General features: G+C 35.8%; 1 protein-coding gene across 1 annotated transcript; it reads right to left on the bottom strand.

The window, feature by feature from the left end:
- Nucleotides 1-22,560: 22,560 nt before the first annotated feature.
- On the bottom strand, nucleotides 22,561-25,822 carry LOC100733264 (serine protease inhibitor Kazal-type 7). Its single transcript, XM_013140944.3, has 4 exons — nucleotides 25,672-25,822; nucleotides 24,866-24,891; nucleotides 24,071-24,195; nucleotides 22,561-22,839 (listed from the first exon to the last, which is right to left on the bottom strand). The coding sequence occupies exons 1-4, from the start codon at nucleotides 25,730-25,732 to the stop codon at nucleotides 22,794-22,796; spliced, it is 258 nt and encodes an 85-aa protein (XP_012996398.1). The 5' UTR covers nucleotides 25,733-25,822; the 3' UTR covers nucleotides 22,561-22,793.
- Nucleotides 25,823-26,904: the final 1,082 nt, after the last annotated feature.

Here is a 26,904-nt window from a genome sequence, read left to right as displayed (position 1 = left end):
ATTGAGTATGCCTGGCTAAATGTTATAAAATGTTTTTCATGATGTTTTTATAGAAATCTTAAAAAGTCTGTTTTTAATAAGATTGTTTATAATTGAAAGGAGATAATGACATACATGACTTGAGGAAAGATTTTTTTTTAAACTAATGTTAGTAGGGGCTGGGGATTTAGCTTAGTGGCATAAGCGCCTGCCTTGCAAGCAGGCAGTCATGAGTTGGATCCCCAGTACCGATAAAAAGAAAAAAAAGTGTAAAAAAAAAAATAAACTATTTTAGTAAACTCGAGTTTCAGAAGATCTATCTTTTAGAACCAACTAGTTCTCAAGAAATGTTTTTCTCTATGAACACAAGGGTTATATTTAAGACGAAGGAGAATATAAATAATATGGATTAATAACTAGATTGATCATGAGGGAAATAAGAAATTTTGCTTGCAGGAGTTGATGACTGATCCAGGAAAGGGCCTCTGAACACTCCAGAGAGTCTAGAAACTGCATGCATATCTGTTAAGAAATCCTGATAAAGCAATTCCTGTATTTGGCATGGGAATTTTAGCCTTTGGTAATTTATATATTTTAGCAGTAGTTATAACATTTATTAAGTGCACAGTATACATCATGAGTATTCTAAACTCTTCTTGTTCATGAGCTTGTTTAATACTTATCAACATTCTGTGGAGTGGGTGTTAGGGAAAAAAAGACAAAGACAGAGATATAAGCTCAACAGGACAGGTTTATTTCAGAACACACCTGGGAGGGACTACTCTGGCATTAGAGTCCAGATCTATAACTCTGATAGAGCTACGAGGTCTTTGTAAAGTCATGGGGAGAGTGGAGAGTTCAATGAAAGGGAGTTGTGGCTGTCTACAAAGGATATTTGTCCAAGGATGAGGCTTGGGAACATGCATGGAGTAGTGATTACCATCAGTAGCAGGATTGAATAATGATATGAGTTGATGTCAATAATAAGACTGGATAATGATATAAGCCACTGATACAACTGGGCTGGGATGAGAGTTGCCTTTGGGCAGGATGGTGGAGGTCAGACTCCTTCAGTGGGCACAAAAATCCCAATGTAATTGAGAAAAATGTACTTGAGACAGAAAAATTTAAAACATACCCAAGTACACATAATTGCCTGTAATGAAGGTTGATAATCTTACTGCAACCCCAAAAATAAATGACTCTGAATCAGAGAGTAGAGCAGCGTGTCTTGCTGGGTCTGGTGCTTTCCATTGTGTTGGTGTCACAATTTCACGGACCTCTTACAAATGCCAAGGACACGTTGATCTGTGTGGTATAGAGTACTGAGAAGAAACAATTTAGAGGAGATGACATCAAAGTGAAAAATACTGCAGAAATCAGTGAAATGAAAAATTTGCAAAGACTGTTGGGAAGAGACCCAAGCATGTACTGAACTGTGGAAAGCATGAGAGGTGGTGGAGTGGTGGCCAGGGGTGAAGTACCGATGGGAGAGGGATAGTGTGAAGGGTGGAGGGCCAGTTCTGATGAGGTTAGAGGTGTTGAAGTTCACATCAGCATTTCTAGGATAGATGAGATGAAGTCTCTGTTTTAGGAGCATCACTGTGGACACATTTGGAGAACAGATTTTGGGTAGTAGATGTTGAGGAGGGTAAGGAGGGTCAATGTCAGAAAACACAAAATTGCCAACAATTCTCTGTGCTACATTTTTTGTTATAGACTCCTGGTGTATATTGTGCTTGGAATGATGCTTATCTCCTAACCCCACAGCTATATTTTTCAATCCATCCTACTCTCCGGAGGAGAACTATCTTTTTTCTTTGATGACTTTTATTGAAATATCTGCTATGAGTCTCACACTCAGGGAGCTTTTTTCTTGCTATCTTCTTTAAGTCTAATTTATAAATATGTACATATGTACATGTATATGCTTGACATTAATATCTTCCTCTGAAGACTGGATGCTCTGAAGAAAATACTAATTTTTATTATTTTTTTCTCCACTGATAAATTTTTAGTTAGTGTCCAGCAGAGTGCAGATATTTAATATATATTTGAAAAAAAGAAGAATGAAGCAGTGGAAGGTCTTTTTAATATCATTAAAATGTTTTCGAGGATGGCTTTTGAGTGATTATAACGATGGTCTTGCACTGTTCAGGAAGCCAGAAAATAAAAAAAAGCAAATGAGAAAAATAATAAGCAGTGACAAAAAGTTTTACTTAAATTCTTTGGAATTTAGCATAAGTAACTGTGACAGACAATCTTGATTCCTAAGTATCTGATGGATTTATGAGTCTAGAACACAGCTCAAAAGAGGTTGACTCTATTTTTTTCTTTCTCCTTACATAAAATATATAGGTAGATTCTCATATATTCAAGGCCTTATCATGCAACTGTTATAATCCAATGATAATGCTGCTTAATTTGAATTCACTTTTACTAATCATGTTGGTATACAAGTTATGTGCAAAATGCTGCAGCAAAGTGAATAGCCACATGGAATATATCTTAGCAAGCAAGACCAAGTGTGCTATTCCTTATTATTGTTTTCTCTAAGACCCTAGACTGATGAAAATGCTTTTTGATAGGTTGGATGCACAAATGAGTAGTTCTAAAGACAACTTCTCAAACTTTTAATAAGTGAGACAATGTGTTTCAGATCCTAGCCCTGAGGTCAAACCTGAGGGATGGGAACTTGTGTAATGTCATTGGTATCATGTTACCACTCCTGTCTCCCAGATGCATCCTCTGGTGGGAAAGAGATGGAGAACAGTCCCAGGCCAAGGTAGCCTCTGTCTTAAGCAGAGAACTGTCTGACAAAACAGTGCCTTCTGATTGCTGTGCCTATGGTCTCATTTTTGCAATATAAAAGAACTAAGTAATGTACACAGGGTGTTGTCTTAGACCGAGTAAGAAAAACGGACTGATCTCAGGTCCTCTGATTTTGCAGTTGCTATTACTGATCTTAATGACCCTTCTTTCTACCAGAATGTGGCTCTGAGATAAGCTATTGGACATTATCCCAAAAAACAGTAATGAAAATTTGTAAGATTTTACTCCATCCACACAAAAAAGTCAGATTCACATTTATCTCAGTTTGGCCTATTTTGTCTTACGAGGAAATCATTACGAGAGAACAAGATTAGGTTATGTGGAACAGATTCTACAGGGAAAGAAATGTACCTTTTATGAGTAGGTCCATTAAAAAGTATTTTGGCATTAGAAGATAGTTTCAGCATTTCCACCAGTAGGCAAATTTCAGTTTGTTGTTGGATTTCCTGTTAAAAGATAAAACCAGAAATTGAGAAATGTTGAAAACTCATGATTGTTTGCATTTTTTTATTTTAAAGGGGAAGAAACCAAGGAAAATAATACAGAATAAAAATAGTGAAGATAATCTAGTATAAGTGATACAGGACTTTAAAACCTTATGAAACCAGCAATAGTTACCACAATGCCTCTTGTTGTCTTCAAAATAGCTGCAGATACCTTTGGACGTAGTCATAATTGAGCAGAACAGAATAGAGCAGAAATAATTAAAACAAAACAATGAATGCAAAAAATTCAAAATATGCTAATAGGAAACCCAAAATGTCTGTCATAATATATCTTGCTGTCTTTTAAATAGATGCTTACGCCTTCAGATTTAATAAAATAAATAAATAAAATAAAATAAAATAAAATAAAATAAAACCCAACCCAAGAAAACAATGAAAATGATATAGTTTCCCGGAGGGGGTCACCTCTTTGTGAGTCCTGGTTCTCTCCCCTCAAAGTCCACGAATCACTCATGATTTTTGAAATTATCATCTCAACTTCACCTTTCATAAAGTGCTGAAGACTCCCACTTAGTGCTAATTTTAAGCAGAGTAATTTCAATTTACAAATATTTTTTTTGAAACAAGTGGTGATTATATTTGGAAGATGCTCATAATACAAAGCAATTAGTTTATCTGTGTAAGGATTTTAATGGCTTCTTAATAGGAAGTCTTCCCTTAGAAAGGAGCTTCGAGCTCTTTTTCAGAACAGGTTGAAATTTTTTATGAAGAAAGGGACAAGCACAATATGTCACATAGATAATATGCTCGTTTACTTATATAGACATTTTAAAAATACTTATAGGAACATATATGGTTCTCTATGCATCTCATGTTTTTTGAACTGATGATAATACGTATTGAAGATGGCAACTTTTAAAATGCTTGTGGCTGTTTACTGTGTATTTTTACTATTCTCCTAGCACATATTTCATCGAAACACTATCCTCTGAAAAAATTTTTCTTTGGATATGTCAGGTATTGTTTGTTTTGAACTAAATAGAAGGCAATAACATTTCTAAACCTATTTACTGAAGCTAATTCTTAAATGGCTTATTCTAATAGAGATGGACTGCCGTACATAGGAGGGTGACACTGGCAACAGTCAAAGCATGGCCTGCAGAAGAATTGCACACTGCTTGTACGAGGATTTTAAGCAATTATTACAGGTGTGGGCTGAAGTTAATGCCCTTAAATTTCCTTTCAACTTTGAGGTTTTGTTCTCTGATTTATGAAGAGAGATAATTAAACCATAAATCCCCCAAATCTTATGTATTAAGGGGTTCTATTTACTAGAATCAATGTGAGACAATTCATGCATTCTCTAGGACCTGAGGTAATTGAGGTGTGCTTTCTTAAACACACAACTACCATAAATATAAAGAAGAAAATCTTCTTTTTTTTTATTTATTTTTTGTCTTTTTCGTTTCAGTACACACCTAACTTCAGTGCAAAATTTGCATTGATTGGAATATGTTTTTCGACCATTTCCACAGACTGGGTGATACAAGACAAGACAAACTCCATCTTCAGGTGGTATATTTTTAGAGCTACTGTCATCAACCTGAAAAAATATAAGAAAACCAATACCTTAAACTATCGAAACAATTCTTTTTTTCTAGGGGTTTAGAATTTTCTGAGCAGTTTCAGTGGTGTTATGATGCATTTTTCTATTAGTTCAATTATCAGTCTTTTTCTAATCAGTTTAGGTGTATTAACTACAAGGAGTTTTATGATATGTTAGAAAATAATCATGAGTGATGAGTGTCTTTACAGTTATTGGTTATTACATCATATTTCATTAAAACTTTTTCACCATTATAGCTCAGTAATATTATCCAAAAACCTGGCTTTTTCACACATACAACCATTCTCATGGTATCATAAAGAAGTCTGCTATCTTTCTCTTTAAGTCTAATGATCTCTAAAAGTCTAATGATCAACTTTGGAAAAGTGTAATCACCTTAAAGACTAGTATGTTATTAGTATTTTTTTAGAAATGAACATTGAGAACAAGACACTACTATCCAGTTCACTAGCACACAGAGAGACAAATATATGTGTGTATTTCACTTAGTCACCAGTCTGCTAAGTCTCTGGAGCAGGGTCATGATCATGAGCTGGGGGGGTGGGGATAGGTAGGGAGTTACTAAGAAATAATTCCATAAGATAGTAAAGTTACACACATGTGAATTTGAATCCTAACTTTATGACCCTGTAACAATTATTTGGTTATGCCTTCATGTTTACTTGCATATTGATTTTATAACTGTTTTGTGAAGTTGACATAAAAAATGCACACAGGAGATGATGTGAGCACAATACTAGTATCACATGACATGGAAATCACTGAAAAAATAGTTGAACAGATACCCTTTTATCATTTTCTCTCCTTTCATGTCATAGTAATCCAAGCTTTGTATAAAACATTCTGCATCTCCAGCTCATTTGGTCCCAAACTTTCAGGCAGAACATTTTATTATCATTTAATTGTACTGCTTAAAAAGATTGCAGTACGCTAAAAGTCAGAGTTGAATTCATTTACTCCTCCAGATGCAGTGTCCTCTTTAATTAATTCACTTGTCAGTTTCTATCTTCCACATGTCTCATCATTATTCAGGGGCTGACTGAATTCTGCTGATGCAAAGCTAGTGATCATTACACAAGGACAAGAAAACTTCAGAGCTACTGCAGCAGAGTAGACAGTGCAGTGCTGTATGGGAGTCTAAGCCAGCCCAATCGTTACTTCTCCCTTGTTCAAACCCACAGACAGGGTTTATGTGATACATAAGAAAGTAAATCGTGACTATCAAACCTTTATTTCCATTAAGCCTTTTCATTCATTCATTCATTCATTCATTCATTCATTCATTCATTCATTATTTATGAGGTCCTAAAGAGTCACTGGACTCATTCCTCTCTGACCTTAATGTTAGTATGTAACCCTAATATTTTCTGTATTAGATAAAAGAAAAAGACACAAAGATATGAAGGAAATTGTCCAGTGATCTTTAGAAGAAAACTTCAATTAAAATCTTCATTCTCTTAAAGGAGAAAGTTGTTAATCTGCTTAAAATGGTCAGTCATGACTTTTTGTTGGTCAGCCTCACATGATGAGACTTTTAGTGTCAAATGATTTTAGAATGATGTTGCTTGCCCTTGGCTCCTTCAAAAGAGAGGTGGATTTCAGTCTAGGAGCTGATAATTGGGTGCTAAGTTTTTCACTTTACTTTCCAATCTCAATTTTGGAGATACTTGTCTGAACTTTTAGAAATGAAATTATATTGACTAGTAAATCTTCAAACACATTCATTTGACTAATGTTAATATTAATAACTTCTTTACTGATATTGAATTTTTAAATTATGGTAAAAATAAGATTTTTGTATAAAGATGGATATACTGACTGGCTTTATCTCCCTGAAACATTCTATGTCTGGGAGAAAAATGAAAGGTTAGACAATGTTAAATTAAACTCTACAATAAACTAATTTTATAAGAATAATAATTCCTTGATTTTCTCCTCAGTTTGCTACAAAAATAAATTAATTGCAGTACTTTTATCCACATAGTAACACAGTAGAAAAGTTCTTAATTCCCCAGACTTTGTAATGAGATTTGAAACATCACAAGACTGGAGAAGCGGCTGGTAATCAAGAATTTTTTTTATTATTTTCTGCATCATAATCAGATCTCAGTGATCTACTACAGAAACCAGTGAGGCATATTTTTAAAATCTGTGCTGCTACTTACTTCGTGTATACGACAGGGATTTGATTGGTGGTTAACATTTTTAGGGAGACAGATGCTAAGTTATAGTGGAAGAATAGGGGTAGCTCATGAAGCCATATAGAGAAATGCAATGTTTAATTGAGAGGTGAAGTTCCCAAAATGATTACATCCAGTCAAAGAGAAGTCTGTGGGACCTTCTCCCTAAAAAGATACATTAAGTATTTGCACAAGCTAGCTTTTGATCATAGCTACACATCACCATCATTCTACTCCTGAAGTAATTTGATTAAGGGTTTTGGGGATGGAAGCAAAACATGCATTTCAACAACTTTCCCTTTCATCTACTTTATGAGATTCTCCAGATATCCTGTAGAGGAAAGTGATATGAGCTATTGGTCTGTGAGCAGACCTACTTACGGAACATGGTTGCCAGCGCCATGAGTACCATGAGTACTCATGAGCACCTGATGGAGGTCCTCCATCACCTGTCCTCGTGGTGCTGAAGTGAACAAGGACAGTCAGACGAGGGCGAGAGAGGGGATCTTGTTGTTAGATCCTTCCTAATATGCTGTGCACAGTTCCTGCTTGAACTAGAAATCGCTGTTTCCAATAACAGAATGCTGGAACGATGTCAGAAAAATCTACCAGGAAGGAGATTTTGCTCCTGTGAAAGATCAGTAACTGGACTGCCCTTTCAGTAGGTAATGGAGCTAATAAAGCTGGCATTGCTTGGGTTGATTGTTGTGTTATATTTTTTCATAGTCATTTTGGTATTTATGCAAGTTGAAGAAATAAAGAAAGGTTTAGTTCCATTCTGGTGTAGAATATCACTATACATTATCTGTTATCAGAATTAAAAAGAATCAGGTTTGTAATCTCTCAGAGACTCGTCACGTAATTTAGATATACGTAATGACCACATTCTTCATAGAGAATTTACAGCTGTACATGATATATTATGATTCCTCCTGTTTCTCATTACCCTCCATTCTCTTCACCTCTCCTCTTCTTATTTACAAAGATTCATTTCCATTTTATTTTTGTTTTCTCATTATTTTTCTTTTCCCTTCCTTCATTTCCTCCTCCCTAAGTATACTTTCTTTTTGAACAATTTCTTCTTATTTCACAGTGTATGTTAGACATTTTGTTTCTTATCTATGCTTTCACTTTCTCATACCAGAGACAATGTGATATTTGCATATGTGTATCTAGCTTATTATGCTTAACAGTATGGTCTCAAGATTCATCCATTTAGCTATAAGTGTCTTAAGTTTATCTGTATTTCTGGCTGAGTAGTACTCCACTGCATAAAGGCACTTTTTAAAATTCATTCATCAGTTGATGGGCATTTGTGTTGTTTCCACGATTCAGCTCTTACGAAGTATGTTTCTATAAACATGGGTGTGCATATATCACTGTAGTACGATGCTTTTAATTTTGGGGGGAAGATAACAAAACAGGGAATAGCTAAATCAAATGGACCTCTAATCCTGGTCTTATGGGGAATCTCCATATAAATTTCCACAGTGGTTGCACACTGTGGAAAATTCCTATCAGTGGAGAAGGGTTTCTTTTTCCCCACACCTCCTCTAGCACTTGTTGTTGGTTGATTTCTTGCTAATAGCCATTCTTTCTGGAGTGAGAAGGGAATCTCAGCGTTGTTTTATTTTACATCTCTCAAATGTCCAGTGATGTTGAAGATTTTTTCATATATTTATTTACCATTTCTATTTCTTCATCTGAGCAATGTGTATTCATCTCAGATGCCCATTTTTCAGTTGAGTCTTAAATATAAAGGGTCTGATATTTTCAAATTGCTATATGTTCTAGCTATTAGTCCTTTGCTTGAAGATCAGCTGGCTAAATTTATTCCTCCTCTGTGGGCTGTTTTTCACTCTGTTGGTGTTTTTTTTTTCTTTTGCTGTGCAAAACCTTTTTAATAAGATGAGATCCCAGTTGTTGATTCTTTGTAGTATTTCCTGTGTAATCAGGGTTTTGTTCAAAAGGCCTTTGCCGACATGTCTTCAAGCCTTCCAGCTACTCTCTCTTCCAGTAGATTTTTTGTTTCTGTTTTAATATTTCAATCTTTGATTCATTTTGATTTTGATTTAGTATGTGATAATAGACATGAATCTAATTTTAGTCTTCAGCATGTAAAAGCCAGTTTTTCGGGTGCTATTTATTAAAGAGTCTTTTTTTAGTGAACATGCTTGGTTCCTTTGTCAAAAATGAGGTGACTGGGTGTGTTTGGAGATGTTTCTTCATCTTCTAATTTTTTCCACTGGTCCTCAGCTCTGTCTTTTCCCAGTACCATGCCATTTTTATCACAGTAGCTTTGTCATGTCTTATCATTTTATGAGCTTAAAAGTTTATGAATAACCTGAAGAGAAAGTAATTGGCTACTTTGAAGTTAGCAATGAAGGCTTATTTTCATCTGAAGTAGTTACAGGGTTTGATGGGCCCTAAACCTTTAGTACTGCTGCACTAGGCTCCTTATCCAGGCTGGTGGATAAGAACTGAAGTGACCAGTGATATCTTTTTGTTTATTCAATAACTTCCAATGGACAAACCTCCAGTCAATCAATTGCTATGGTTTAAATGAGAAAAAGTGTGACTTCATGAAGCCATATTTCATTTGAACTTTTTGTTAAATGTTTAAAAAATATTGTCATCGGAATGTGTCAGTTTTTAAGTAGAGTGACTGTGAGAAACACTTGGAAACAGCTCTTGTGGTTTTGATGATTAAAGATGGAAGATTTATGTCACAAATAGCAGCAATGTCTAAGACTGAGAGGTTGCATTTCATATTTATGTTTTGCAAACGGACGAGTTCAATCTGGGATGGTCTGAGGACACCCACAATGACTGTAGTGAACTGCAGGAGAACTGAAAACTCTGGCAGGTTTGCACACATGGATATAGAGTTACCTCCATTATCCTCCATGTTTCTGACAGTTGTTTATCTGTTTAAGCCTACTTTCTCTTTCTGCATTGGATCATTAAGTAATGATTAGTGGTCATTTGCCATGTCTTAGAGACGGAATTATATGGGTATGGGGTATTTCATGATCAAAGAGAATTTGCAGTTAGCCTCTTGATAAGACTCTTTTTGACCAAATTTTAGGCTGGATCCTCTGAACCTTTCAAAACCAGGTGCTTACTTTTTCTACAGTCTAAATTAGTGGTAAGCGATTTGGTTCATTCAAACTACTTATAACAAAGGATCATGAAAAATCATTCCAAGATCGTCAGTATCTGAATGCTGTAAATATTTGAGTAAGTTTTCTGACTGCCATTTATGCCATATGTCATTGATCTTTCGTTTGCAAAATTCTGTTAGGTCACTTCAGCAGGAATCCCCCATGCTTCCTTTACTTTATTAAATAAATTTTCATTTGTAGAGCTAAAGAAAATTCTTTTTAGTTATAAAGCCTACTTCTTATACCTAAATTTGAACTGGATCATTGATCCTTATACAATTTTAACATTATTACATGATCAACTTTTTTAGTGTCTTCATAAATGTCAGTGTTATTTTAACAAGCTTTCAGAATAAATTAAAAGACATCTCAATCACAACTTCATGTGAATTTTAAATGTGATTGTGTATCGAAAACACTTATTTGGATCTATTTCATAGCAAACCCTCCAGAAATTGAAGTATTGAAGGCACTGAGCATAATGATGAAAGTGATGAGGACAGCATTGATTTGAAGATTCAGAGAGAACATCCAGAATCTTTTAATGCAAATAAATGTTGTGCTTGTGACTTTCCTGAAAATACTAATGGGAGGCAGAACAGTTTTATAATGAGCAAAGACACTGGGCAATGACAGGAGGTAATGAGCACCTGCCACTTTGATTGGCTCATCGAGGCCACTCAGTGTCTGTCAGAAAGCCTGAACAAGTTATTCCTGTATTTAGTCTGTGGATGCTCTTCATCCATGCTGAAACCTTTCTTTAACAGCAGGAAATACAGGCTTTTAATAACAACTGTAGTAACAGTACTAGTATTTATTATGCAAATTCTGTGTAGCAGGCACTATTATAACTGCTACACGTGTGATACCTGATTTCAGTGTAAAACAAACTGATGATCTCATTAATATTACTAGAAGAACTTTAGACATTCATAAGCAAATGCGTACAACTTTAGAACATAATGTTAGGTAAGTAAGTCAGAGACACAAGGTTAAATATCACTTGGTTTCTGTTTCATGAGAAATTCAACTAAAAAGCAAAATAAAAACTATAAATAGGAAGGAGGGAGAAGTTCATACAATTTTCCAACTTATCTATTCCATTGTTGCAAAAATATTTTAGTGTATTTTTGCTGTTTCATTCATACTACTAGTTTCTCTTAGTTCACTGAAAAGGAAGTTCTGTGCCCTTGTGTTTGTTTCCTCTTAGTAAAAGAGAGTGATTTTTGTTTATGACTTGTACTCTAAGTACCATTTTGGCCATTCTTTTAAGATTATGATATATAGTGTACTAACTATTGTTTTCCCTAATTATTTTGTAAGGAAATTTTATTTTATAGAAGTAAGAAGAGTGCTATTTAGATTTTCTTTATTAATGTTTTGTTTTATGAATGAATGAATTCATTATTTTATTTTATGAATGAATGAAACGTGAAGACATTTAGCTATTCAATATCAAAAGCATGAATGGTGGAGTTGAAAGTGACATGGAACTGTATGATATGTAAGAAACGGCAGAGATCCTGCTAGTAGAAATGGGAATGTGGTAATGGTAGCTCAGTTCCTCATCCACATTATTCCATTATGAATCCTAAATCATAGTAATAAAACCCTATGTGCTACTACTTGATTAATTTAAAGATTGCTAGTCTAGATGAGAATCCCCAAATTCCAGGATCAGGCTTTGATAAAATTTTATCACCAAAATTCCCTTTAGGAATGCTATTTCAGATCTCTAAATTTTAAAAAGAACATTTTGGTTATTTTGTAAGTTTGTCTACCAGTGTAACACACTGGTATAGGTGATCATCAATTTTTCGGTTTCTGGGTTGAGGTGTGTAGTGTTTCTTGCCCCTCAGAGGAGATGGCTTTCACTTTGGATTTTTTAACAGATCATCTAAGAGAATGAATAGGATCATCCAAGCAATGTAAGTTATTTAGAAGCTTCCTGACCAGACTCAGTTTCCCTTCATAGTGAGCCCAACTACCCAATTAGTATCTTCATAGTCCATGGCACTTCTTGAATAGAGTCTAACAGAGCTACAATGATCAGAATACAAGGTTTGTTCTATGTGAAAATTTAATCTTGAGACAACTTTCCAATCACCTGTTTACAGAATCAGAAGGGAAAGCATCCAGAATCAGAGGTGGGAGAATCTAAAGTGGCTCTCTGCGCAGGGGTAGGAAAGAAGTCAAAGTTCTGGCAGGTCACTGCAGAGCCACCTGCATGAGTCTGTGTCTAAAGCCAGAGTCTGTGTTAGGAGACTGTAGATTCCATGTCAGAAGCCTGAATGAACTAGAAACTAACATCCAAACACAAAGGAAAAGCACAGAGATCCTCACAGAAAACAATTCCTCTCCTTCTGCTTTTATATATATTCCTTCCCAACTGCATGCCCACTGGTTGGCACCACCTATGTCCTGGGTGGTTTTCCTCCCTCAGTTTTCTCCCCACATGCCAGTCATCTGTAGACACCTCTGGAACTTTAACCAATCTACTAGCAGACCTTACTGAAGTTGTTTCATACTGCAATTAGTGATCACAACATTCCTCTGTGCTTTGTGTATTTTAACAATAGTTGTGACACTTACGAACTGCTCTTAGAAACTATGAGCCTTGTAACTTCTTGTTCATAAACTTATCTGAAATATAATAAAATTTTATTCAGAAGGTACAAACAGCAGTCCAGTAAGGATGAAGAGGAAAACACTGGGAGAAATTAAAGAAATGCCAGGTTAACACAGATTGCCAGTGGTAAAGCTGGAGAATCTTATCATAACCCAAAATAAAAAATATACAAAATATCTTAGGAGCCTCAATCAGAATGTAGGAGAACAGTTTGTCCCAGGGGGACAATTTTCTTTTACTGTGTGCTCATGACAATTTCATGAACTGCCTACAGGAAATAGGAACTTCCTACTGATCTTTGTGTGTTGGTCAGTGCCAGTACCTGGTACAGATGAGATTTTGGCCACGTAGAAAGCAAAGAGGAAAAAGAAGACCATATAGTAAAGATATGTAGTCATCTTAAAAATTTGTATTTCATTTTATGAGGTGATATAAAGAGGTGATAATTTCATTACTGTTATTTTATAATGTTATATGACAAAATTAACAATGCTACAAAAACTCTCTGATAATTACATATTTTTCAGGGTTGCTATTTGTAAGTGTTAAGTTAGATGGTCATTGCTTGAGAAAGAAAGGAAAATATGAAGAAGTAAATCAGAACCAGGCACATTTGTGGTATCATTGCTAACATATGAAAATTCTACTACATATTGACAAAGAATGAAATGAGAAAAAGCGATCACAATGATTGTGATTGCTATTATTTTGGAACTGTATTATTTTCAATAATTTGTAAAAAAAAAAAAAAAAAGATGTATTTTACCAGAGCGATCCAGATTTATGAATCATTGGTTCAATATCTAAGATTTTATCTTTGGCCAAAAATTTCTCCCAAAGATATCATAGACTCTTTGCTTTGCTTTTTCTGGAAACTATTGTGAAAGTGGGTAAATATTCAGGAGAACTGAGCAACATATTGTCTCCTCCAGCCTTATTGCTCTCCTTAAAGCAGATTCCTGTGTGCTGGTTTCTTGATCAATTTAGGACTATTTTAGGAGAACGATAAGTCCCTTGAAGAAAATTGTCCTCATAGTTGGAAAGACCTGTACATATGGGAGCATAAAGAAGGTTGCCAAGGGCAAATATAATGATATTTTTCACCACAATTCAAACTCAGGGCCAATTTATATTTGAAAAGACTGACTCTCCCTTTTTTCTTTTTGTTTTCAATAATTTACATCAAATCATATATATATTAAAATAAAAATGCATATAATATGTTTGTATTTTTCATTAGAATGACACTGATGCTTCTATATCTACCAACTAGCTTAAAAACATCACTTAAATTATAAATTTGTCACCTTGTGTGTGCCTCTCTCATAACACTCATTTTTTCCTGCTGTTCAGATATCAGGTCCTACCTGGCTTGCCCTCCACTTCCATAATTGTATTAAGGGCACAAACCTACCATTTAGGCTGGACACATTTTTGTATTTGTGGAGGTAATTTTGTGGTTCTGTTCTCTGAGGTCTTTATGAGTAATATATGTCTCATTTTTTATTTAGGACACTATGTGACCAGACATGACAGATCAGCCACTAACCCAGAATATAGTCAAACAGAGATGTTTGTGAAGCTAATAACTATGTAAGGAGATACGTGGTAATCTAGGGACTATCCACACACAAAGAGAAGCTGCTGACAGAAGTTAAAAGTCAACTGGAAGGTGCCGTGGAAACCAGTGAGATTAAAAATCTGGAAAGATTCGATCAGGAAGAAGGAAAAGCATGTGCAAACTTGCAGAGTACCTGAGAGTTGTGGTGGGTGGTGTCCTGTGTGGAGCAGAGTGTAGAGCAGGACAGTGGTGGGGTAGCAAGTGATGGAGCCAGTCCTGGTGGGCTTGTACGTGGTGAAACTCACTGTAGCATATGCAGGAGGGGCAGGATGAGATGAGGGCGATAATTAAGATACATCATTTGGATAAAGTTGGAAAGCGGGCTTTGGGAAGGGAACGTTGGAAACCATAGGAGGACGGGTGATAACATGGATGCACCAGCATTTCATTGCTAACATATGAAATGAGCTAATATATTTCATTGAGCTGCATTTCTAAATTAGTCCCTGGGTTGCCTCTGCTTGAAATGATGATTCTTATTTCTTAATCCCATGGCCACATTTCTCCAGTCCATCTCACCTCCCTCCAAATATTTTCTTCTTTTGCGAATTTTTATCCATCTTTCAGGTATTTGTTTATGAATACCACTCTAAGGGAGTTTTTCTCATGAACATAGGGTATATGTTACACTTGACAACTAGCTATACCAATGAACTTTAAAATTATACTCAAGATTTTCACTAAAGGATGATTTCTAAAATAATATTTAAAGTTTACAAACATTTTTGAAAGAGGGGGAGTTTACATTTAAAAAGCATAACATAAAGCTCTGAGTTTGTCTGTATAAACTTTTAATGACTTTATTCAAAGAAAAACCTCAGAGTTTCTTTTTGGTTTTTTTGTTTGCTTGTTTGTTTGTTTTTGAGACAGGGTCTCACTATGCAGTTCAGGCTGGCCTTGAACTTATTTTGTAGGCCCGGCTGGTCTCAGTCTTGAACTTTCAGTGATCCTCCTACCTCAGCCTCCCGAGGGATGTGATTACATGCATGAGCCACTGTGCCCAGCTCTAGGAGTATCTTTTCATTGCACATTATAAGTTTTTATTAAATAGGAAATTGGCACAATATGCATATATATATATTCATTTTAAATACTGATGCTATGTTTCTCTACAGTTTAGTTTTCCACATTTTTCACATTTTTTGATCTGAAAGTAACATATATGGAAAGTCTACTTGACAGCCTACGACAACCTATGTCTATATTGTTTTACTATTTACTTTTTTCAATATTTGTCACACATATTTTTTGAAATCTCATACCATGACACAGAAAAGAGATTCAGATTTTCCAAATATTGTCTTTTTTCATACTCAATGTTAGGACGATCTTAACGGTTCTAGATCCCAAAATTAAGTGATAAACTCAGTTTATTGCCACAGATGTGACTTGACATGCATAGTCAGTACATTCCATATCCTAGGAAACAATCAAGTGTGACCTGTGAGAGGCTTTGAGACTTTGACATTTGCTAGAATTTTAGGCAGTATATTAGCAGGTAGAGGAGAAAGAAGATGACCTTAACTTTTGTCCAATTTTGGCAGTCTAGCATTCTCTCATTGAGCCTTAGTGCCAAAATTTGTAGGAGTAGTACAAAACCAGGCACTCACAAATCTTATCAATAGGAGTATTGTATTTTCTAGAGGGACTGTGAAATGTTACCTATATTCCTTATGCCTTGATGCACATTGAAGGGCATTTGTTTTATCACACAAAGTTAACTAATGTACAAAAAAAACACCACGTCAAAAACTGTAACACAGAAGTAGCATTCATTTTGATATGTTTCACCATCAGATCCACAAAGTGGATCATATGACAAAATACAAACTATTTTTTCTGGATTTAGCTTTTTATAACGACTACAGTCAGCCTGAAAAAATACAAAATTAAAATTTTAAATTATTTCAAGAAGCCATTTCTTTCAGGAATTAGGGTTTTCTAAGTAACTTCATTTGATTGTTGATACAACAATCAAATTTTCATTTTAAAGGGTAAAAAAGCACAAAAAATCAAAGAGCAATCAAACAAACAAACAAACAAAAAACAAATTAAAAAATCAAAGCCAAATAACAATAACATCATCAACAACAACAGCAAAACAATACTGATACAGGATTTCAAAACAAGATGATAGGAATATAACTATGGTTCTTATATTGCATAATGTTATCTTCAAAATAGTTGCTCAGGTACAAGATACAGGCATGAAAAATTGATCAAACAATATAATTTCCCTTTAATAAGTTTATTTCCCTTTTACTGTATCTATTGTAAATTTTTGGATCATAATTAGTTTTAGTTTCTTACAGCAATGAGACAACATGGTGTCTACACATGTGACTCTGATTTATGTTACTTATGAGCACTACTTAGCAATCATGAAATATAAACTAGAGGCTTTTATGGGTAAGTAGATGCAACTGTTGATGCATTTGTTTGTGAATAATATTGTCAGTGTTTTCTATCATTCATTTCAGATTTTGAATAAAATTTTTCTCTTTAGAATGGTTCAGCCATAAATGCATATGAATTACAAAATGCAGTCACTCTCGTGCAATCATAGCAAGACTGCTATTTCTCCCTTTGATTTGAAAAAACTAAATTTAACCTTGAAAAGAATAGTTTTTGGTTTTCTGAGACAGGACCTAACTGCAATTTAGGCAGGCTTTGAAGTCACTATGTAGCCTAGGCTGCTTGCCACCTCACAATTTTTTCAGTGCCCAGAGCACTGGAATTATAGGAGTTTGCTACCACGCCTCATTAGATTTGAAAATATTATCGGGGTACTTAACATGATATTAAGGATCAGCTCATTATTGGTGAATTTTACCATTAGTTATTGATGACAAGCTATTCATTCTGTACTTCACCAATTCAGTCAGAAGTCTATTAACTTCAATCCTTATCATGAATTCATTAGTTATGTGACAGTTATTGTGTCTGTATGCTTTAGTGTTTATTTGCAAAATGAAGTCAATGTTACATATAATGCAAACAGAAGTAAAACATATATGCTGTGTGTGTGTGAATTGTAGCACAATATGGCACACAAAACACTGAAAAAATCATAGCTGTTGTTTTATTCTGTGGTTTCATTTGCAGCTCTAAATGAGCTCCAGCCATCTCTTAAAAAAGTTGCATCTTAGGCTCATTCTTTCCCTGAATTCCAGACATGATAATGGCTAAGCATTTGTGTATAAATACATGGAATGTATAGAATTTAATTAATCTGGTCCTTCTGATATGCTCCCCACATTCATTCATTCATTCATTCATTCATTCATTCATACTGTTTTTCTCCACACATCACCTAAGTTTTAGGGTGCTGTGAATACACCCTGTACAATGAGCTGTGAGCATGGCACCCTGGTAGGAAGACCTCACAAGTGACAGCCCCACCATAGAACCAGTGCGGCCCTGTGTCAGTCTAAGCCAGCCTGATCACACGTCCTCCCCATGGGTGCTCAACCTCAGAACCAGGTTATGTGATTTGTTAGCCTTTTCCACTTTCACAGTTGTGAGATCCTGAAGTATGCTTGGAACTCAGGCTTGTCTGACTCTAACATTTATATTTTAACCCTACCATATTCTGTGCCAGATTAAATAAACAACAGAAAGACCTAAAGGAAATGTCCAATCCACAGAGTTACAGAGTTAAGATTGCTACTCAAAATGCCTGAGGGCTGGTTTAAAGGTTTTGTTCCACAGTAGACACTACTCTAAAGTGAGTCCTAAAAGAAATGTCAAATTAAGATCTTTTCTCTCTTAGAGAAGACAACAATTTATGGTATGCCCACAAGAATCAAAACTATGATATCTTTTACCATTTCTACTGGACAGTAAGCAGTGCCATCAATTCTTTTCACAACTTTGGCTTTGAGCACTGCAGTAGCATTATAAAAAATTGCTGCCTGGGGCTCCATTGCAAAAGTTTGAAACAGGATTTATAACTCTGATGTCAATATCTTAGCACTGTTTTCCAGCCTCCATGTTGGAGAGATCTGTCTATAGCTTTAGCAATAAATCCACGTTTGCTAGTCCCACTAGCTGTTCCAAATATTCTTTCAACTGTCTTTGTACACTATTATTTTACTAAAATGTGCTTTCAAGGATCTATCAGGCAAAGATTCGACCTCTTGGAGATATGTGCCTATGGAATAAAATATGCCAGTACAAATAGTTTAGCTACTAAGATTCACTAACTTTATGGTATAAACTGATTTACTGTTATGTACTTTATATTTTGTATGTTTGTATTACCTGAAGCTGGGTCTCTGGATCTACAAAAGACATGCCAGATCCAAGTACTGAGCTGTATAGTAAAAATTATAATGGATAGTGGACATAGAAAAACACAGGTGTCTCTATTTGATGTATTGTTAAATCTTATTAAAATGCAAAGACACTGGTTTCTTTATGGACAACACAGGAATGACTCTAAATGCTCATACATTCCATTTTGCACTTAGATAAACACCTCAATGCAAACACAGATTAATATTGAATACAAATGGCTGTCTAATTTTGTCTGATTTCTACCACTTTTTGGAACCACTCTTACTAATATTCTACTTTTAATTTTTGGTCCCTATTTATTGAACATATTTGTTAAATGATGTTTAAGTGTCAAAGGTTTGCTAATGTTCTTGGCTTCCTTTGCAGATTATCATAAAATGATGGTTTTTCAAATGATAAAACCCATCTTTCTATGTCTCCACTAGATCAAAGGCCAAGTCAGAATCCCCTTTAGCCTGAAGCTGCCATTAGAACACAGACCATTCGCTTCTCTGTATCTATTAAGAATAAGGAATCAAGGCCTTGAGGGGGATGTGAAAAGATTTAAAACAATTTCAAATGCAGGACAGAATCAAAATAACCCTAGGTAATCTACATTGGACTTCTGTAGGCTTGTTTGTGCTTCTTTTCTTTATGGTCTATCACACTGAATCTCCCTTATAGATAATATGAATTCATAAAATAGCTCAGTTGGTACAGTACAAGCAGAAACTGGACCCTAAATAGTGCAATACACTGGGTTCCTGCCTCTCTCCTCTGAAATATGTTATTATTTCATCTGAAAAATGTTATTCTTTCATTTGTTCAATATCATTATCTTTCTGCACATGGGTAGCCCATCAATTTTTTTCCAGTAAACCAAATGTGTGGAAAATACATAAATATTCCCTGCTCGAGCCTTTCACTCGAGGGCCAACACTTGGTTTTCTTTTTACTGTGTGTTTTTAATTCTACATAGTATACTTCTTTGCACATATTAAAAGTAAAACGAAAAAATATAAAAGACCAAAATCCAAAGGGTAAGCAATGTAGGAAGTAGGACGAGATGGAAAGGGAAGGGAACATAAAAAGAATTAAGAGGTGGTCTGCACAGAAGCCAATTCCCTACAATAAATGTAATCATTGTTAAGGCAAACATACACTAAAATACTAAACCTTAAGATGAGTCTTCAACCATGTCAATACAATTAATATACTATATGAATGAATGGATTATTTATACTGGCTTGTGAAATTATATAAATGGAAAGATTTATTGACTGGTTTCCTCCGTAAGGCACAGCCCATATCTGCAAGAAGCAGTGAAGACAAGACAATAGCTAGTTAAATCCTCTCAGAACCTACTCTTACAGGAGCATTAATTCTGAGACTTACTTCTTAGTGTGACTTAAAAGTATTTCACTTTTCAATACATCTGCCCACCTAAAATTACAGGTTGAAGCTCCTAGAAGGGACTTTTTGTTAATTCCCCACCTTTGTAGTAGGATTTGAAGCACAGTCTAAAGGATGGAAAAGTGGTTAAGTGAGGATTTTGTCTTACTGTTTTCTTGCTCATGACAAGAACTTAGTAAATATTGATAAAAATAAGACACTCATATTTTAACTGTCTGGAGGCCGAAAAGTTGGCCTTTGGTTAAAAGTTTTAGAGGCAGATTTCAACTGCTAATAGAAAAAAAAAATAGCTCATCTAGCCATATTAAACATCACACACTGTAGTGAGAGAGGAATGAAAGGGTAAATAAAAGGAATTAACAACTCTCCATGATGAATGTAATCAATTATGCATTTCAGGAGTACTAATAAAATTTTTAAAAATTAAATGAAATATTTCTAAAATTTAACTTCAAAGCAAATTCTGTACACTCATGTCTCTTAGAAGTTATTTGAAGTATTTATATGAATTAACATTTGATCATAGCTGACCATTAACAATCAACCTACTCTGGAGATGATGTGAGTAAGCAGTTTATGGTGGATATAAAAAGTGTGCTTCAAGAACATTCCCTTATTACCTCTTCACTATGGACACAGACAGCAGGCCCAATCATTCTGAGGACAGGGCCAGTGTAATGTGAGAGACACTCACTGAGCATGGATGCAAGTATCAGAGCCACAAGTAAGATGAAGGCTGTTGTCCTCATAGTGCTGAAGTGACCAGGGACAGCAAGATGTCATCAAAAGCAGCGACGTTCAGATGCACAGCAGCCACTCAGAGGGCGCCCTATTTATTGTGCACAGTTCCTGCTGCAGTTGAGAAACAGCTCTTTCCAGTAAGCAAACTCTGAGAAGCTGTCTGATAAGTCACCAAGGAATGTGATTCTCTTCTTAAGAAAGGGAGGTAATTGTCTATGCTGTTTCAAAAGCTACTGGAACTAAAACCTTGGTAGCATTTGCAGAGACATTTGTATAGCTTCTATGGTCATAAAACTTTATGAACACTTTTGCTACTTATTTGCAATGTGATCTTCATTAAAAACCCATGGGGAAGTTCTTATCACTATTTATTGTTGTAAAATAAGGAAACAGAGTGTCATGGAATTTAAATAATTGCAGTAAGATCACTGCCTATTGTAAAATTCCTCAAGAAGAGTGATCAGTAGGCCAGATTTACATGTTTTGCTATTTTCTATGCTTAACCTGTCTTCCTCCTACTACTGCAGTACCAGTTGGAAGGTGTTTCTGGCTGATGTGTCACACTGGATGGAGAAAAGATGTCTGACCAAAAACCTTGGCTCAACAAAAGCAAGAAATGCTCAATATTTTTCCAGCAGAAGAATAACTTACACATATGTGACCCATACATGTTCTATGATATTTTGAAGAGTGTGTAAAGAGCAATGTTGGTGTTGGCAGTCAGAAAGATGTTGTTAAATGCTAGCATTTGTTGTGCACGGGAAGAAATAGGTTGCTCTCCTAGCTTGAGAAGGGTGGAAGAGACTTGGTGCAGACATCAATGGTTACTGTGTCATAATTATGGTTCTTGATGCTTTAGGATGCACTAGGACAGGGTTAATAGAGAGGTGATAACTGAATTTTGTTCATCTGTCATATAGAAACTGTGACGGCTAGTATTTTGATCATCATATTAGCCTACCTTATGAGACAGGCAATGCCTAATTGTAATAGATCCATGTGTAATGTTCCAGGGTAGAAATACATCAGGAAAATAAGCCTTGAGAAATGGCTGAAGTAACAGGATACTTTTATGGTGAAGAGAATCAGTTTTTGTAGAGACAGAATATTCAAGTACTTGAAAGTCTGTTCACTGGAACAAGAGTTGGATTTTTGGTGTTATGGTCTTGTGGGCTCTGACAGCCAGTTGCTTAGGATGTTTTTGACTCTCGGGAGCACAGCATCCCAGTGATCAGGCTCAATAGCAACAGTTATGTTCCTTATGAAGAAATAACTTCTACATGTGAGTTGTGGTCAAGCTGGGCTCGTGAGGAATTACATTGTGTGTTTAGCAAGAAATGGACAGAAAAACCTTCCTTCAAGCAGTAACTTCTTGGAGTGAAGGAAGTTTCCTTTTAAGATACTTGGTATCTTGCAGGTAAACATAAAGGGTCAGTATGGTTCATAGACTAGTTCACACTAGCTAAAGACCTCAGTAGAAGATGTTGTTTTCTGGTTGTTCTCTGCATGTATGTGCACATGTACAAGTATGAAAGCACTAGTTTTCCACTACAGTTTCTTGGAATTTTTTCACAGAAGTTCCTTCAGAATAAAAGAATTGCATGTTTCTCAAATATCTTTTATAATGTAGATAGCATAGCTGATCTCAAGTACATATAAACACAAGGGAATGATGAGTCTTTATTGAGGTATAAAATAAGCCAATCTGTCAGTCAGGCATGAGTCTGTAGGAAACAACACAGTGATTTTCTTCATTCTGCAGTGATGACTGGATCTGGCTCTGCCTACACAGAACATCAGCGGAGATTGAAAGAGTGTAGTCAGAGCCCAGGAATGAGAAGATGATGAAATATCACGGCATTCTATTCACACCCAGGGGGAAGTTAGCATTGTCCTTCATGAAGAAGCTGAATTTTTCCATTACTTTTCCTAAGGAAAGATATTTTTAAGAAGATTAATTTATATAGGAGAAAATCTGGATGAGATTACAGTTGGAAAGAACTATAGAGATGACGAGGTGGGGGCTCCTTTTTACAATGAGAAAACTGGGCCTCAGAAAAGTGCTGTCTTTTCTTTATGGAGCTTCTGGCCGAGGCCCATGCAGAATGTCTGCAGCCAAATGGTGATTCTATCATCTCTGCTGCCTTCATGGATCCAGAGGCTCATTTATCCTTGATGGTTTAAAACAACACAACACAGAATTTTGACGAAGGAAGTTGCAGAGGTCTGTCCCTCATTTTTCCTGGTCAGCAAGATTTGAGAGAAAGCTGTGTCTTGCACTAGTGAAGAGGACTTCACCATAGTTTCCTCTCAGTGTCCCTGGAAAGCAACTAGTTTCCAGGTCATGAGCCCAGTGTGTTTCTGTGAACAACTTAGGTCTGATATTGTAGCTTCCTAGATAATTACAAAAGTGAAAAACACAAGACCTAAAGCAAGTAGCCGAAAGCTAGTGTTTTAGAAGGCAATTAATGATGTTGTGTAGTAGTGAGACCGTAGTTGCTAAAGTGTATGTGTTTCACTCAAAAAAGATGGTTACAGTTTTTCAAAGCACACTGCACATGCCAAACAAAATACTCAAATGAAAGCTGCCAACGAGATCCTGGTCCAAGTTCTTAGAGCTTGGTTCTCTTATTTGAGATAAAAGAAAACCAATCATACTTATTGTCCACTTTTCCTAAAGGTGAAAGGTACTTAGATGTTTTAAGAAACAGGATACATGACCTTCGCTTATCTCAGAATCAAGCTGTATTTAAGATTGTTAGGTGCCTGAGAGGTCACACAGCATAGCCTTTTGCTATTATTTTATGATGTAGAGCTCAGGATCCTTTCTTTAGACAAGATGCTCTGTGAAATTCCAGCACCAAAAACAGTTAAAACCTGTGGTTTTGGTGGGAGATCCTCTAACGATTCCTGACTTGCTCCAGCTACCACTGGATGCCATAGGTATCTGCTTGAGCACACATGGTCTTGTACAATTGACAGACAGGACTGAAAGAGCCTGACCCAACCCTGATCTGACTGCACAACAGTTTTCTGACCATACTGGCTGTTTTGGGAGGGAATATATAGTCTATGGGGTGTTCAGTAGGTTGCTGGGAACAGGAGGGATTGTAGTAAACATTGACCCCAGCCCCCTTTTTACTCCCTGAGAGGTACTCACAAGCTCTCTGTACACAAGTGACATTCATTCCCATAGGTGATATAGTCAGAACCACAAACTGGCAGGTACGTGATGGGGCAAGGGATGGCCACCACTGGGTACTTCTTGTAAATGCTGCAGTCAACCTAGTGAAGCCCAAGAGAATGTCTTCATTGTCTATCCAAGCTCAAGCCAAGCTCCGCTGGCTCTGAGACTGGAAGTGTGAGTTCAGATGGCCTGGTGCTGTCAAGACTACTTTTATACAAAATATGCCATCTATGACAAGATGAAGACGAGTAACATTAAATCTATTTAATAATTTCTGTGCCAGGCAATTTAAATCTGCATGAAATTAATTTGCTTTATATTTAGAACAACTGAATCAGATAATTTCTACTATTACTTATACTTAAAGATGGAGAGATTAAAGCTTAAAAGACATGATTTGCATAATATCAATGCTTCTAAATGGTACACTTGATTTTAATCCAAAGCCTGTGTAACTTAATCAAGGCACTTCAACCCAGTCTCTCATGCATTGTCTCTTGCATGAAAACATAAGTTATGTGAAAATCAACCCTCCCTCTCTGAACTCTGGATTTAAAAGAAATAATTTGGGGAGGTATTGTTATTATATTTATGCCATATTTCTTCACTTACATTGTGAAAAGCAGAAATATTTCAATATTTCTGTTTGCATAACCTTTTGACTCTTCTGAATACACAGAATTAATCATGCATGTGTGTCTCAAAAGGATTTTCTAGCTAATTAACAGTCAATAGAAATTGACATAAAATATTATTTGACATACTTACAGTTGTTAAGGGCTTACTGTTGACTTCTGAAAGAGACGGATAAAATGTGAAAAATAAAGCATCGAATCTCATTAGCTAATGTATGTTTTGTCCTCTAATTAAAGACTGTGTATTTCCTTTGGTAATGAGTCTCAGCACACTCCCAAACTCATGCAAAATCCCAGCTGTCTAACTGAGGAAAGGCCAGTGAGTTATATTAGCCTTTGTTTCAGGCAAGGGGATTGCCTAAATTTTCTCTCGTTATTGACTAAGAGACATTTTCTGGAGCTTATAATGTCTTTGACAGTAGTGGTTGAAAGTCAATAGTACTAAGTACTACAGTCATCACTCCTAGTAATATCTTCTCCCACACAATTGAAATAAAAGGATGCAGTGGAATGCTGTAAAGTATTAGAAACTTGTTTTACTTAAGCACTTTTCCACCACAAAAATATCTAAGTTTGGCTGTTATCCTGTGGAAAATTGTGTTTTACTTTCGTCTTCCTACATCGACTTAGGAAGACATTTATGCTTTTCTGCATGTTTACACCTGAGCAATGACATCTAATAATACAAACTAATTTCAGTGTCTTAATAAACATAGATGTAGGTGCATATAAGAATCTTTTGCAAAAACATTAGACCCAAATCCCTCAACTCCAATGCCAGCTGGAATGTAAAATCCTTCCTTTTCAGAGCAGGCTTATTTCTCTTATATATCAGCACACTTCACATCCATATAAAAAATACTTCTCTCAGATACTTAGAAGGGATCATTTGGAGAAAAAAGTTTGAGATTGTACAGAGCACTGACATTCTTAACTCACCTGAACTGCTGCAGAAATGGCTCAGCGTGCAGAGCACAAGGAGACCCCAAAGGATCTTCATGGCAGAGATGGCTCTAGGTTGTCACACAGCTGAATGCACTATGCCTTAGGGAAGAGGTCATGTTTATAAGGTGAGCCTTGGTTTCTCCACCTTTCCTGTGAGGTAATCCAGAGTCAGTTTGGGCTGAGAAGGGATCTTGATACATGTCACACCCTGGGTGATGTTGCAGCCCTTGTACTTAATTGTCACTACCTATCTGAAGAAAACTTTGATTATTCAAGGTGAGTGGTATTTTTCTGCCTGTTGCATAGGTGGGGACTGTTACTTAGAATCTCAAACTTCACAGAGGAGAGATTAAGTCTGAGCTCCTTAGTTGGGAATTTTGTGAAAAATTCAAGCTTCTTTAGTTTTACCAAAATGAATGATATTAACTCAGATTGGCCAAATAATAAGTGTTTATATTTTGGTAAATGAGAAAATGATGCTTTATTTTTGAAGGAATGCCCCTATGTAGCAAGCTTCTGGAGGCTGATGAAAAGAACAGTAACTTAAACTTTATGAAGCTTGTAGCAGGGGACTGACATACTACCTTTCACATTTTCTAATTATGCCATCTTAGATAAGTCATTCATACTTTGGGAGCCTTTGTCAATCAGGAAGACTTGATGATACTGTGGCAACATATAACTCTGTGATTTTAGAGACTGAAAACAATACAAACTATACATGGTGGTTAGTGGATGGTGCTGCATAGACTTTACTCTGACTTCTACCTGGACAGAATTGTCTCTGTCTGGAATATAGTTGTCAGATGCAGTGAAGATGCATTCCTGAGGATTTCCTTTTTTAGCAGTGAAATAAATATTCCAGTCCAGAAGTGATATGACTGCCATGTGATTGTCACATGGCTTTACGCAGCCATAGAGATTACAGAGTAAATGCAGTTAACCTCATCTTATCCCCTCAAAGCCAGAGGTGAGAAATTGGAAATACACACATTCTTCCTTTAATGACCTGTTTATCAACTGTTTCAACTTACACATGGGGTGAGATGTTCAGGGTTTTGACCTATTATTCAGACTTATAACCCATCTTTTTGTTGTTGTTGCTGTTCAGTTCTTTGTATTTTATTTTATAGAACCTCAATATCATTTTTAGACAATACACCTTATTATACAGTACTGTAATATTTGCTGACTTGTAGCACAGTACAGTACTGCAGGTTTATGTTC

This window comes from Cavia porcellus, unplaced genomic scaffold (assembly GCF_034190915.1).
Source record: "Cavia porcellus strain 051 isolate PalLab524CR breed Dunkin Hartley unplaced genomic scaffold, mCavPor4.1 scaffold_21, whole genome shotgun sequence".
Classification (NCBI taxonomy): domain Eukaryota; kingdom Metazoa; phylum Chordata; class Mammalia; order Rodentia; family Caviidae; genus Cavia; species Cavia porcellus.
The sequence above is the reverse complement of the archived record's forward strand: the minus strand, read 5'-3'. Positions and strand labels throughout refer to the sequence as shown.

Excerpts from the sequence above, each read along its gene's own strand:
- LOC100733264 (XM_013140944.3), bottom strand. The coding sequence starts at position 25,732 with ATGAAGATCCTTTGGGGTCTCCTTGTGCTCTGCACGCTGAGCCATTTC. Across the intron at positions 24,892-25,671 it reads CCATTTCTGCAGCAGTTCAG|AAGTCAACAGTAAGCCCTTA; the intron begins GTGAGTTAAGAA and ends CGTCTCTTTCAG. Across the intron at positions 24,196-24,865 it reads ACAGTAAGCCCTTAACAACT|GTTGACTGCAGCATTTACAA; the intron begins GTAAGTATGTCA and ends GGGCTTCACTAG.